The sequence below is a fragment of the Pinus tabuliformis genome, chromosome 7 (assembly GCF_031772625.1).
Source record: "Pinus tabuliformis cultivar Carrire ecotype Pingquan chromosome 7, CPIR1, whole genome shotgun sequence".
Taxonomy (NCBI): Eukaryota; Viridiplantae; Streptophyta; class Pinopsida; order Pinales; family Pinaceae; genus Pinus; species Pinus tabuliformis.
The window spans coordinates 2,052,767,010-2,052,781,065 of NC_142293.1; the positions used below are offsets into that span (position 1 = coordinate 2,052,767,010).

Sequence of the window (14,056 nt, forward strand, 5' to 3'; positions counted from 1 at the left end):
CCTTCATACCATAAAAAGTGATCTGGTTCCAAATATGAAGATGCAATACATACCTTTTGTAGCAATTTTACACCATGTAGATCAAAATATTGCTCCATCTGAAGTATCGAATTTACCAGATCCTTGCCATCAAACTTCCTCATCTTGCTTTTTCTTGATTTTAGGAGCTCGACCTTGAGAGGACCGTAACTCTGTACTTTCAGATTTTTAATTTCTGAAATTGTCACCTTTAGTAGCCCTCTCTGTCCTCTTTCCAATGCTACCAATCTGATCCAAATTGGATTCTCCAAGAAAGAGTTATGCACAATCTCCCAAGATGACCTGATTATAGGCTAGTTCAGTAGAGCGAACTTGTATGACATGCCACGAGTCACTGTTTCAACCTTTGGATATGAAAAATGCATACAAGAAACTACAGTCTGTCCTATTTCTACACCTTCTTACGAAATTTCAATCCGATCCGCAGAGAGAAAGTTATGACGATTTTCCCCAGGTCACCTGTTTTGAATGTAATTCAGGAATCTGCAAAAATACCAACTTCCTCAGATCATATCTCCGCAAATATCGTGCGAAAAGCTCTGAAATTCAGACCTAAGGTTCAGCGCAATTTCTTCTCAAATGGGTTTTTTTGCGACTTCTGAAACGTCACAGAAAAAAACTTATAGCGAAAATTCCACGATGACCTGTTTGGAGGAGCGAAACCCTAGAATCCAAAGCTCTGATACCAAATGTTATGAAACCAGCTCAAGAAAAGATAGAAAATATAGATCAACACCTTAGAATTCAGCCTCTTTGAGGGGGCAACCTCCTTTATATTACATAAATGAAAAATTCTTGGATGATACAAATGAAAAGACCTCCTTTCTATATATAGGAGTCTAAGGGGTCATAACATAATCAAATCTGACATAACAATAATAATGTAAGGGCACAATAATAACAATAGTGGGCTTCTATGGGGCACAATAGTAACAATATGGGCACTACATGGGTACATCAATATAATAAGTGGGTTATACTAATAACAATAAGGGGTTACACTAGTAGTATAGGGGCCTAACAGTGACAAAACATTTGAAGCCATTACTCTCCTAGCATATTGCGCCTGAACAAATAGGTTTTATAGAAGGAAGGAAAATTATGGATGGAATTTATACAACTCATGAGATTATTCATTCTCCCAATACTACAATAAATCAAGGTATGTTAGTTAAATTGTATCTATCTAGAGAATATGATTGTTTATGTTAGATCTATTTGATATAGGTGTTACAAGCTTCAGGGTTCTCTCCCCAATGGATTACATGGGTTTATTCACTAATCTCCCCCCTTTACTTTAAATTTTAATTAATGAGTTGCCATCATTAGCCTTTCACTCCTCTCGACATTTGAGATAGGGATACCCTTTATCTCCTTTTCTCCTTCTATTAGTGATGGAAGGATTTGGAATAATGTTAAATAAATCCCACTCACAAGATCAGCTTAGAGGTCTCTCACTGTTTGGTAAGGATCTCCAACTCAGTTACCAATAGGTTGTAGATGATATTTGTTGGTTTTGTCTACCTACTCTTCATGAAGCTAAACTAATTCAAAATATTTTTAAGACATTTCCTGAAGCTTCAGGCATTATGATAAATAGAGAGAAGACTCGTATATTTTTGTTTAACTGTAAAGACTCTGTCCAAATTCATATTACAGTTTTTTTTTGTGCTCCATCGCGATAAATTTCTTGTTAAATATTTGGGGATCACATTGGTTCTATATCCTAAAGGGATATGGTGGTGGAAAGATTTAATCGTAAAGTTGTCAAACAAGATTCAAAATTGGACCTTTAGAGCCCTTAATTTTGCAGGAAGATTAGTTCTCACTAAGGCGGTCTTACAAGCCATTCTTGTATATGAGATTGTGGCTATGCCTCTTCTAAAAAATGTTGCAACTAAATTCTGACCTTGATGGAATGACGTTTTGTGGTAAGGAGCCAAAAATGTTAAGCGATGGTCATTATTTGGCTGGGAGAAGCTTAGTTTAATGAAACATTCAAGTAGCCTAGGCTTATGAGATCCTGAAATCAAGAGTACTACTTTTGGCATTAAGTTTTGGTGGCAATGGATAAAAAGAGGGGATCAAATTTTGATATAAATTTGATTAAGGAAATATGTCATGTTACATACATAGTAAGACAAGATTAGTTATGATAAAAATATTTGAGGTTCCAGCTTATGTGTTTGGGTGAATATGAGTGGGATATTGATACAAAAGAATGTGTTTTGGAATATTAAGTCAAGAGAGAAGGCATATTTTTGGGATGGATCATGGCAACTGATGCCAAGGTTGAAGGAAGATCTTACTCTTAGACAAATGAAACTACTCTTGAAACATATGGGTTTTACAAAAGTAACAGATTATTGGCAAGGAAATGGGGATAGTAATCTTTGGAGATCTTGGAAATAAAAGCAAGTTTGGGCCAAATTTCTACAGAGTCTCCCTTGAGAAATATTGCATAAGGAGTTGTCACAAAGGATGATCAGATCCTAATATGATTCTAAAATATTGAGATGGGGAAATCTTTCTACAAGCTCCTTCACATTTAAAGAGGCCTACTCGATTGTTGTGGTGCATAACAGATTAAAGAAGGCTTGGTTGTGGAGGTATATATATATTGATGTAGGCTGGCCAAAAAATTATATCTTCTTATGGTTAATTGCATGGGTAAGGATTCATAAGAAGGGCCTTGAAGGGACTTCAATTTTTTATCTATTTGTTAAAGAAGAGGAATAATTGAATCATTTATTTATTTCATGCATTTATGCAATAAAGTCTGGAAGCTCCTTCCTATAATTTTTATCAACTTCTGGGAACTTGATGAGATCACTTGGATAACAATGATTCAATGGTTCATAATTCATTTCAAGAATCCAATTACTAAGAGAGATTGTAAATTTAAATTGAGATTTATCTTGTGGAATCTATGGGAGGAGTGTAACTACTGAATCTTCAGGGATAAGAAGAGAAATCCAATAATGGTCGATCAAATCTTGTCAAACATTTGAGAAACCATCTTGATCATACCTTGGACATCACAATATTGGGAATTTGAAGTCATGGAGGCTCATATGCTTCTAATTATAAGCTTACATAAAATAATGGTAAATAGAAAACCCAGAGGGATCCTGAATAAACAAGTTGTTGATACTTCAATTCTTAGGTCCCCTCCTATGCATTTTATTTAATTAAACTTTGATGTGGATTCTAAAGGAAGGTGAGGTATTGCAGGGTTTGGAGGTATTTTCTAGGATGATAAACTAAATCCCTTGAGAATATATGATAAGTGTTGTGGGGTGGAAGGTAAAAATTATGTGGAGTTCATGGCCCTTGAAACAAGACTTCAGATTTCTCTCAAAGAAGGATAGAAGTTATTACAGATGGTAGGGGTTTCCTTAATGGTGGTTAATTGTTTACAAAGAATGATCAATAGACATACACTTTCTAAAGTTGTGCTAGATGGCGACCAAAAGGACTAGCGTCAAATATTTCCTAGCTTTTGAGAGGTTATGATTACATTATAGTATTACATACTAAATGGGATGTGAATGGAGTTGTAGACTATCTAGAAAACATAGGTTGTTCTTCTCCAAATATTCATATTGATCTATATTGGCCTCTACAGAATAGAATGGAAGTTACCCAAAGATTAGATGTATTACTTGCAAAATATTATGGAAATCACAATGTGGATACATCGATATAGAGTGTATAATTCTTTATTAAGTCTCCCAATATGTTTCAATTTTGTTATGGTTCAAGCATTTCTAGGTTAACAAATTAATGGTCGATATAGGTCACATAAATAACGAACCTCCTAGATACACATATGGTATGTGATGATTGGGATGTGCTTTGTCCTTATATTGTGTTTCAATGGGGGCTTAATACTCTCATGGGTTTCATGCAAGTTTGAAAAAATTAGATGCAAAACAAATATTTTTGGATCCCCTATGGGGGTAAATACATGAAATTAAATAAGATAGGTTTGAAGAGCATGCCAGATTTTCTAACTATCCCTCTCTTCATGCAAGGTTAAATAGTAATGAGGGTTGAACAACACAACTATGGTCTTGTCATTTTAAATGTGGGAAGGTTGATGTTTTCAGTATCCATAAACAATATTCAGTATGTGCACTTTACCTTATTGTAGCAATGGAAAAGTTTGTGGGAGCTTGGAGAGGTTAGGTTATGGAGTACAAGAATATACTAGGTGAGACACACATTAACGGTGGGAGGGATTACAAGATGAATGTTTTCATTAAGAAGTGTGTCAGACACACTACTTGTCATTCCATGGTCTTGCAATGGTATGGTAACAACTTTCCTTTCTTTCCTCATTCATCATAGTACGTCATTTATAAATACCACAGATGGTTAAATACATGGTCGAAGTATGATGGTTTTGAAGGTGATGGGGCAATGGAAAATATAGTCGTCTTTTACTCCCACTCTATCATTTTATAAACTTGCATTTGGGGTATTCTCGTGGTGACCTCAAGAAGATTTCTAAGGCATCCTTTGGATGAGAAACTATGCTTTGTGGTCACCCACACTTCTATTTCCAACTCATTTGGAGAGGGTCAATGTTTTTCATATTATTTCTACATAATACTGCTTTTGGTCCAATCTTTGAATTCATCCTTGTACTCCCTACTTTGGAGCTTCAAGGGACCAATTCCATAGGTATCTCATTCAACTTTCTAGTTCTTCTATGTGGAATTTTGTACCCATGTAGTTTCTCTATCTCATTTTAAGTTATTTGGGTGCGTTTGGAAATTAGAGTTCCTCATCTTTAATGATTATATTGCTTAAATGAAAATAATGTTAAATATTTGTGATTCATGTTAGCCACCAGGTATAAAATCATAAACAATGATATATGGTCGGTCTCAAAAATTCTGGTACACAATATAGATATTAATATTTATACTTTGATGGATAATAGGAGTAACTTGTGGAAGAAGTTGTAATAATACAAGTTCTTATATCTATCCACACCTCGCTTCACATTGTTCTGGTGCATGGCTATGTTGACTCTCCATTTGATATGATTATGGATTAGGAAGTAGGTGATATGCGTTAATGCAATGAAGGCATTATTTTTCTTGTCTTGGAAAAATTAGCAAAGAGTAATTCAAAATCCTAGACCAACACAAATCACCCTAAGTAATTCTCATGAAGATGGCTAAATTATACCTTTTCCTAAGGAAATCATTCAAGTGGTTTGATTCATAACAAGTATCAATAATTAATTTATGGTCAAATAGAGTGTGATCATGTATCAAGTTGTTTTGTTGAATATTCATGAACATGCCATCCAATTGAGAAAATAATATGTATGTCTTTTTTTGTTCTAGTCTAGGGTTCATCGTTTCATTGAGATGTGGTGTTGCGATCAATCAACAATGACTAAGATAATTGCATAATCAAATTTTATAAATTTTATTTTGTCTATATCTATGTTTTGATTTGATGCCACAATGGTATAATCACGAAATTGTGATGGTTCAAGTGCATAGTAGAAAGACAGTGTGCTTTAGAACTCGAATGTGTACCTCCATGTTGGAGCTAATTGAAGTCTAAGATTGAGTTTTTATTGAACACAATGTGTATTAGAAGTAGTGAATACACCTATGTGTAAAATCCTCGTATGTAATGCATTATGAAACTATTTGAGTGTGATTTGAGTGCAGTATGGTGAGTATGTTGTGTATTGAGATCTAAGCTATAAGGTAATGGTGGGATTGAGTTAAATTTTAGTAATAGCATGTTTTGGGTCCACACTAAATATATTTATGCATTTTGAAGTTTGAGTGAGATGCATCAATCAATTCTTGTCGTCACCTAGTTGGTGTGCAAGTGTAGAGTTGTGTGAATGACAACCTAGGTTATGTGCAAGATTTTGGGTAGTTCTAGACTAAGTTTGATGATGATGTAGTGAGACAGTAGTTGATGGGAAGCAATGGTTTAGTAAGAGGAGGCTTGGTATGGGAGCCCAAAAATTCTTATCCTTATCTTCAAACTGTAAGGGTGGAAATGTGGTGCTAGGCAAGGAAGTTGTAGCTTTCTTCAGAAGAAGATAAAATTGTTAATATAAATATTGTATTCCTTTGATGTCATATGGTTAGTTAATGCTTAGTGACACTAAATTGTAAGAAAAGTGAAAAAATGATTCACGTACGCTCCTTCATATTTCCAACTACTGCTATCATAGCAAGTTGCTTCATTATAGTCCAACAAACAGAAGATAGATCTTAGGAACAAAGATGGGAAAGGAAGAAATGCTAGCCTCCAAATTCTCTAAGGAAAATGAAAATAAAGTCTCATCTATTTCAATGATGCCAAAACATACCAAAGTCATTAATGAAGATCAAGTTGACCTAGTTGTCATGTTTCCACTACCTCTGGTATTTGATGTAATAGACTATGAATTATGGAGCATGTTTATGGAGACCGATTTCTAGATTGTATATGGTTGGTATTTTTACTAGAGATAAAACCACAAAGGATTCAAAAGAAGACCATACAAGATCAATGGATATCATACTAACAAGCTTATCATATCCTATAAAACAAAAGGTAGTACATTGCTCCTTCACTATAGATATGTAGGAAGGGATAGAAGATCTTTATTCAAAATAAGCTAAAAAGGAAGCTCCTACTTAAGGACTGAGGTAAAAGAGGAAACAATGAGAGAATAAATACTAAAAAGTCATCTTAAATAAAATTTTGAGGACTTGATCAAGCTACAAACTAAATTTTATAAAAAAGAGAAAAGGCTTAAAGAAGAAATTATCTCCTTGAAGACCCAACTTGAAGAAGAAAGAAGAATTGAAGACGTGACCACACCAGCGAAAAAGGAAGGAAGAAGATTGTGAGAAGCATGAAGAATAAGTTGTATCATTAAGGATTGAAGTTACTAAGCTCAATAAAAAGTTAAAAAGCTTGCAAGAGATAGATAACATTGTCAGCTACAAAAAATCAAGTACCTTCATGCAAAAATTATGCAAGCACCAAGTCCACAAAGGAGAATTTTGAAGAAAAAATTGAAAGAGGAATATTTGTCCTCAAAAGACAAAGTGAAAACTAGAAGAAGTGTGAAGTTGCTAGTCCAATAAGTTATGCTAATATTCTAGATTTAAGACATCTGTGGTTTATATCTTTTGAAATTACGGAAGAATCCACAGTAAAAACCATTTTTCCATCAACGTTTCAAATCCCAACTGGGATCCATCATCATGAGGACTGCTTGAATGCTTGATAGAAGAAGAGCTAAATTGAGGGATTTAAATAGTAATGAGGGGAGAAGATTAAAAAATGAGATGAATGTTGGCTGTTTTAATATTAATTGATTTTGTTTAATTATTGATGAGTTTATTAATTGATTTAACTTATTATAAATTATTATTATGTTAATCATTATTATAAATTTTATTTTTTTTAATATTATTAATAATTAATTGGTTTAATATAGTAATTATTATTATAAATTTAATTCATATAAGCATTTAATATTAGTATAGTATTATTAAAAATAGTATGTGAAATGTTAATATGAGTATTGGTATTAAATGAATAGTAATCTTAATATATTGTATTTAATATTTTATATATATCTATATATATATATATATTATATTATATTATATGTTTGTATAGTGTTTATTATAAAATAGTATCTCATATCTTTGTTATAAAATGGTATTTAATGAATAATAATATTAATATTACTGTATTGTATTAAAATTAAAAATTAAAAATTAGTAATACATATATATATATATATTTTTTTTTTGTGAATTTGCCTATGTTTTTTTTTTTTTTTTTTTTTTTTTTTTTTTTTTTTTTTTTTTCCGTAAAAACTAGCTAAGAATTATATTATATGTACAAGAAAAATTACAAACTGCATGACATGCCTTCCAGGGCCAGAAGAATCACCCTGGGAATCCTGACTGTAGATCTTACAGCTCCCTCGCAGGGGCAGCTTCGCCAAAACCAACCAGAAATATCCATGAGAACAAAAGCTCCCACACAGGGGCAGCATCGAACCATATTCTCAAAACAGTGGCAGAATTTATCAGATTCCTTGAAGAGCAGACACATGACTGCCCACGCAGGGGCTAACAGCTAAGATAGACTGACCCATATAACAGACAGATGTAAGCATGACAGAGTAACCAGTGTCAGCTATCCATTTAGACTTCCCAGAGTTAAGGCTTGACCATAGACTCGACCAAAGACTCAACAGGATTAAACACGGCAGAGATAGAAGAAGCAAATGCCAGTAGACATGACCAAATAACAAAATCAAGACATTACCCGTAGCTGCGTTAATCTTGGAGACGAGCTGAAGATGGAAGGAGGGCCGCGAGGTTTGCTTCCGCCTCTTCATAGAGGCTGGTGTCTTCAACCACATATGCCCACCCATAACCTTCTGCGCGTCCTTCCCACATTTTCCACCATTTTTCCTAGTCCACACCTGGGGGGGTGGCCCCACTGGAGGAAAGCGTTCTTGCAAGCTTTTTTCCCCAAAGCTTCCAGCTTCAGACGCTGGAGGCACCACAGCAGAGTCTTTTTCTGCAGCCGATTGTTCTCCGGTGTCAATTTCCTTGCCCAGGCCTTCCAATTGCTTCTCCTGCGAGCCCTGGGGGATTTCATCCTCATCGCCTTCTGGAATTTTGGTAAACAGGATTGAGATGTGGGCATTAACGCCTGCGTTGTCCTTAGTGCTTGGCAGGGTGAATACCACAGAGCCGAAGGAAGGAAGCTCCGGTTTCCCTTCCCTGGAACTCCCGACCTCCACGAATTGTCTAATGGGTAGCGGGGTCGCCCGAGCTCTCCTGTGACAATAGCAGCAGCAGCAGTGGTGATGCTCATCTGCTGCAGGGGTTCGTGAGGAGGACCCTCTCGATGGACCCCTTCTGCTGGGCTGTCGTTCTCGAATTTTAACCATGGTAAGTATGATGCTTCCTCTGTATGCTCGAGGGTGAGCTTGAAATTGGTAGCAGAACCAATTTCTTTCCAATTCGCTCTCAGATGCCCAGCTTTCACCTTGACTTCCTTCCCTTGGTAGCCGACAATTCCATTTCCAGAATTGTCTCTGCAAATTCGCGAATTGCCCTCTCCTTCCAGTCCAGCAACCAGAATGGCAACAGAGACTAGTTTCCCGGCCGCAGGGTAGTGAAAACTTCCTCGGCCGAAGCTCTCTGTGCTTCCGCGCCCACCAACTCTCCTCAGACCAGAATACCCTGCTCGACCCATCAAGCCTGTAATATTCTTCTTCATTCCCTCGTTGCAGGCGCTCATTAACTTCGCCTTGCTCCTCCATCTACCTCGCCTCTCCGCCATTAATTGCATTAACAGTTTGGGGGGTTCAATTGCCATATGACGGCCTTCTCCGGGGAGCCGTGGGGTTTACACGAGGCAGCCCATGCATAGCATGTGGCACGCCCGTCCTTCTTGATCCAACACCCGCATCCGGGGCTTCATTGTCCCTGTGGATGAGACTCTCACATTCCTGTTTGAGTTGATTGCTGGGAATGATGTTCAGGTGTCCCTCAAGGAAGGGCTGGTCTGAGTCTACCCCTATATTAGCAAGAAGATCAGCTATCTTATTACCCTCTCTTTTAGTGTGATGAAAAGAGATTGCATTGTAGTTGCGTATTTCCTCAGCCATGCAGCTGAGCCTGGCCTCCAGTCTCCAGCTATTGGCTACCTTCCTGGCTTGCGACCCACTCTGAATGCGAGTGGCCATGTTTATGAGAATTTGAGAGTCTCCTTCCACAATTAACGGTTGAAGATTATGTCGTCTTGCTGTAAGTAATCCTTGCCACATACCCTCCAGCTCTGCTGAGTTGTTGGTGTCCCAGCCTAGGTTGCCAAAGTAAATCTGTTGCAGGATTCCTTGGTGATCCCTGATGATTCCTCCAAATCCTGCAGTACCAGGATTACCTTTAGATGCTCCATCAAAGTTGAGCTTGTATGAGTGCATAGGTGGAGCTTCCCAGTTTCCATCCTCCTTGCCTTTGCAATTTGTTGTCTGCTGTGTGGTTGGCTCCTGTGGCATTTGCAATCCCCAGTTGTTTAGGATATTTTTCTCATTATCTTCAGTGGGGAGATCCTGTTGAGTCCAAGTCTTCAATAGCATGGTTTCTTGGATGTTGGCGTGCACTCTGTTCCATATGTCCTCCTTATTCGAGCTAAGGTTTTTGAATATGCGCCTATTCCTTTCCTTCCATATATTCCACAGCAGAATACCTGGGATTATGTTCCATAGGTGGTTGAGCAGCCCACTGTTGTAGGGGCTTTTCGGCCATTGCCGTATGGTGTCTATTATGCCTCCCACCTCTCTGCATCGCCTTTGACTTCTGAATTCTACCTTCTCCCACATCTGAGTAGCAAGCGGGCAAGTATCCAGAAGATGCTGCAAGGTTTCTTCATTCTGAGAGCAGTTGTGGCATAACGAGGGTCCTTGGAAGTTGCGCTTCTGCAGTTTATCCCATGTAAGAATCTTTTTATGCCCCACCATCCAAAGAAAGTGAGTTATTTTGGGCCAGGTTTTGAAGCTCCATATTCTTGCCCAGAGAGGATCCGGAATGGTGGTGGCACCTTCTAATAGATTATAGGCTTCAGAAGTGGAGTAAGAACCTTTGGGAAGATAGCCCCATCTGAGAATGTCCTCACTGTTGTTGTACCTGATGCTCCTCTTTTTTAATTCGCTTTCAAGAGCTGCTGCTTCCTGGGTACTGTTGGTGTTGGATATATGATTACTTGGTTGCCATTTCCTGAAGCCCGTTCCCGAATCCGGACTCCAGAATTGATGAACTTTGGCTTGCTGCTGCTCCTGTCGGCCTGGGATTAAGGTTGCCGGTAGAACAGTTGAGAGTTTAGGTAGCTGATTCCAAGCATCGTTCCAAAATCTAGCACTATGTCCATTTCTTATTTCCCAGAAGCTGTGTTTCTGAACCAGCTGGTGATGAAGTTTTGCCGCATTCCAAATGAGTGAACCTGTGCTTGTGGGCGTAAATCTAATAAGCTCTGCTTGGGGCATGTTGTTGGTGTATTTGGCTATCCATACTTTGGCCCATGGTTTGTCCGGATTTGTCAGCCATTGCCACCAGATTTTGGCGGTCATGATGATGTTACTGTGCTCAGGATCTCGGATACCAATACCGCCTTTGTGCTTGGGCTTGCAGGTAGTGTCCCATTTTACTAGTGCCCATTTGCGATTAGTGGCTGAACTTCCCCATAGAAAGTTGCGCTGCAGGTTTCTTAGACTTTTTAAAACCCACTTTGGAGCGGTTAGGATGGAAAACAGATAGAGGGGCATGGCTTGAAGGATGGATTTTAGGAGCACAGCCCTACTTGCCAGGTTAAGGGAGCGGTGCGTCCATAGGTTAAGTTTGAATTCCAATTTTTCAATGAGTCCACGCCAAGCTGGTTGCTTTATGGCTGAAGCAGTGAGAGGCGCCCCTAGGTATGTGGAGGGGAGAGAAGCAGATTGAAAACCCAATATGCGGGAGACAGCCCGTTTTACAGAGGGTGGGGTGTGGAAGAAAAAAATGTGGGATTTGGTATTATTGATCTGGGTTCCTGAGGCTCTAGAGAAGTCATTGAGCAAGGATTTCAGACAAGAGGCTTCCTGAGCAGAGGGATATCCATAAAGCATAGTGTCATCTACAAATTGCTGATGGGAGGAGGCTGGGGAGTTATGAATGGAGATTCCCCGAAGTTGATTAGATTGCAGAGCCTGCTTGATGTGCCTTCCTAAACCTTCCGCCATGATCACAAATAAGAAGGGGGATAAGGGATCCCCTTGCCTAATGCCCCTGGAGGGTTTAAAGGGACGAGAGGGCAGCCCATTGACAAGGATGGAGAAGTGGGAGGAGGAGATGAGGCTCATTATCCATCTTACCCAAGTGGCACTAAAGCCAAAGGCTCTCAGCATGTTCTGTATATAGGGCCAACTGAGTTTGTCAAAGGCTTTGGAGAGGTCGAGCTTGAGTAACATGCCCGCTTGTTTATCAAGCTTAAGCGAGTGAATGATCTCATGGGAGAGAATTATACCATCCATGATCTGCCTGCCCTCCACATAGCCAGACTGCTCCGGTGATATGATCTGAGGAAGAAGGGGCTTGAGTCTGTTGGCTATGACTTTGGAAATGACTTTGTAGAGAACATTGCAGAGGGCAATGGGCCTAAATTTGTCAGGGGTGGTGGGGTTCTCTTCTTTGGGAATGAGAGTAATGAAGGTGGAATTAAGTGAGGGTAACAGCCAACGAAGGGCCCTAGATTCCTCTACTATTTGCCAGATCTCTTCCTTAATCATATCCCAGAAAGCATGGAAAAAATTACTGGTAAAGCCATCAGGGCCAGGAGCCTTACCTTCTTTAAGCTGCGCCATTGCTTCATCCACCTCTTGGCTGAGTATTGGACTCATGAGCAAGTCGTTTTGCTCATCTGTTATTATCCTGGGAATGTTGCCGGTGATTTTCTCAATAGCTGCCCTCCGATCCATTATTTGCTCTTGGTGAACCTGTTGGAAGTGATTAAGGAGGATTTCCTCTATTTTCTCATGCTCCTCCTCTTTCCCTCCTTCCTGATTTTTGATGAAGGAAATCTTGTTGTGCATTCTTCTTTGCACTGTGGTGTTATGAAAGAATTTGGTGTTGCGTTCCCCTTCTCTGAGCCACCTGATCCGCGATTTCTGTCTCCAATAGATTTCTTCTTGCTTCCTTCTTTCTTCTAGCTGATTGTGAATATGCTTTTCTTGTTCCAATGTTGCCTCTGTGTGCCCTGTGTTGATAACTGTCTGATGGAGTAGCTTGAGCTCCTGATTGAGTTGCTGTTGGGCTTCAAAAATATTCCCAAAGGTCTCCCTATTCCAGCGTTTGAGGTGGCCTTTTAAGTATCTTAACTTCTGTTGAAGTTGGAACATTTTGGTGCCTTCTGGAGGAACAAAGGAGGCCCAAATAGATTTGACGAAGTCCTTGAATGCCGGGTGAGTTAGCCAAAAGCTTTCAAATCGAAATGGCTTCCTGGTGCTGTTCCCTGGTCGTTGCCATTGCAGGGCTATTGGCCAGTGATCCGACCCTGAGTGAGCCAGGATCTCCGCAGTGAAATCCCCTCCAATGTGCACTGCGTTGTCCGAAATCAAAAATCGGTCCAGCTTGGAGGCAATCTGATGTTTCCCCTTTCTGTGATTGCTCCATGTGTAGGTTCCATTGCAGAAGGGCATGTCGATGAGTGAGGCGTTTAGGATGAAATCCTTGAAGTGTTCCACTTCAGGTTCCAATCTATTTCTTCCTCCTGTTTTGTCCTCGATCTTGGTGATCATATTGAAATCCCCCGCAACAATCCAGAGTGGGTACTGTCTGTTGATACTGAGCGCCTCGATGGTGTCAAGGAGCGCTTTTTTACTGCCTCCATCCTGTGGGAAATAGACATTGGATAGGTTTCCATGTACCTTTGTGCCTAAAATGTGAAAGGCAGCTTGTATGAGATGATGGGAAGCGTGGAAGTCAGTGAGTGCTATGGCCTGAGTGTTCCAGGCTATAGCAAGCCCTCCCGAAGCTCCGGTAGCGTCCACGGCCACTGAATGGCAGCCTGGCCAGGCCTTTGAGAGTATTTGACCCAGAGTAATGCTGTTGCATTTAGTTTCTTGGAAGAAACATATTTGCGGTTTCTCCATCTTGATCATGTTTTTGAGCATTCTGTATTTTGCTGGGCCGTTGAGCCCTCTAAGGTTCCAAGAGATGAGCTTCATTGATAACTGAGTTGAGAGGGACTGAAGTACTTCGTAAGCTGCGCATAGTGGCCTGAATCCACTAGGACTTTGCCAACCTCTATTGTTCGTTGAAGAACTGTTTTCCTTCCTCTTTTTTTGAAATCTTTTGGACGCAGTCTACCATCCCAGGTGCTTCCGGCTTGAATTCCTAGCTGATGTTGTTGATAGACTTTGGAGATGACCATTTCTAACTTTTCTAAATCAGTTGCAGCTATGGATTCATAT

General features: G+C 39.3%; 1 protein-coding gene across 1 annotated transcript; it reads right to left on the bottom strand.

Moving 5' to 3' along the window:
- Positions 1-9,418: 9,418 nt before the first annotated feature.
- LOC149256753 (uncharacterized) lies at positions 9,419-13,735 on the bottom strand. Its single transcript, XM_089455446.1, has 2 exons — positions 12,830-13,735; positions 9,419-12,643 (listed from the first exon to the last, which is right to left on the bottom strand). Exons 1-2 carry the CDS (start codon positions 13,733-13,735, stop codon positions 9,419-9,421), a joined length of 4,131 nt encoding a protein of 1,376 aa, XP_089311572.1.
- Positions 13,736-14,056: the final 321 nt, after the last annotated feature.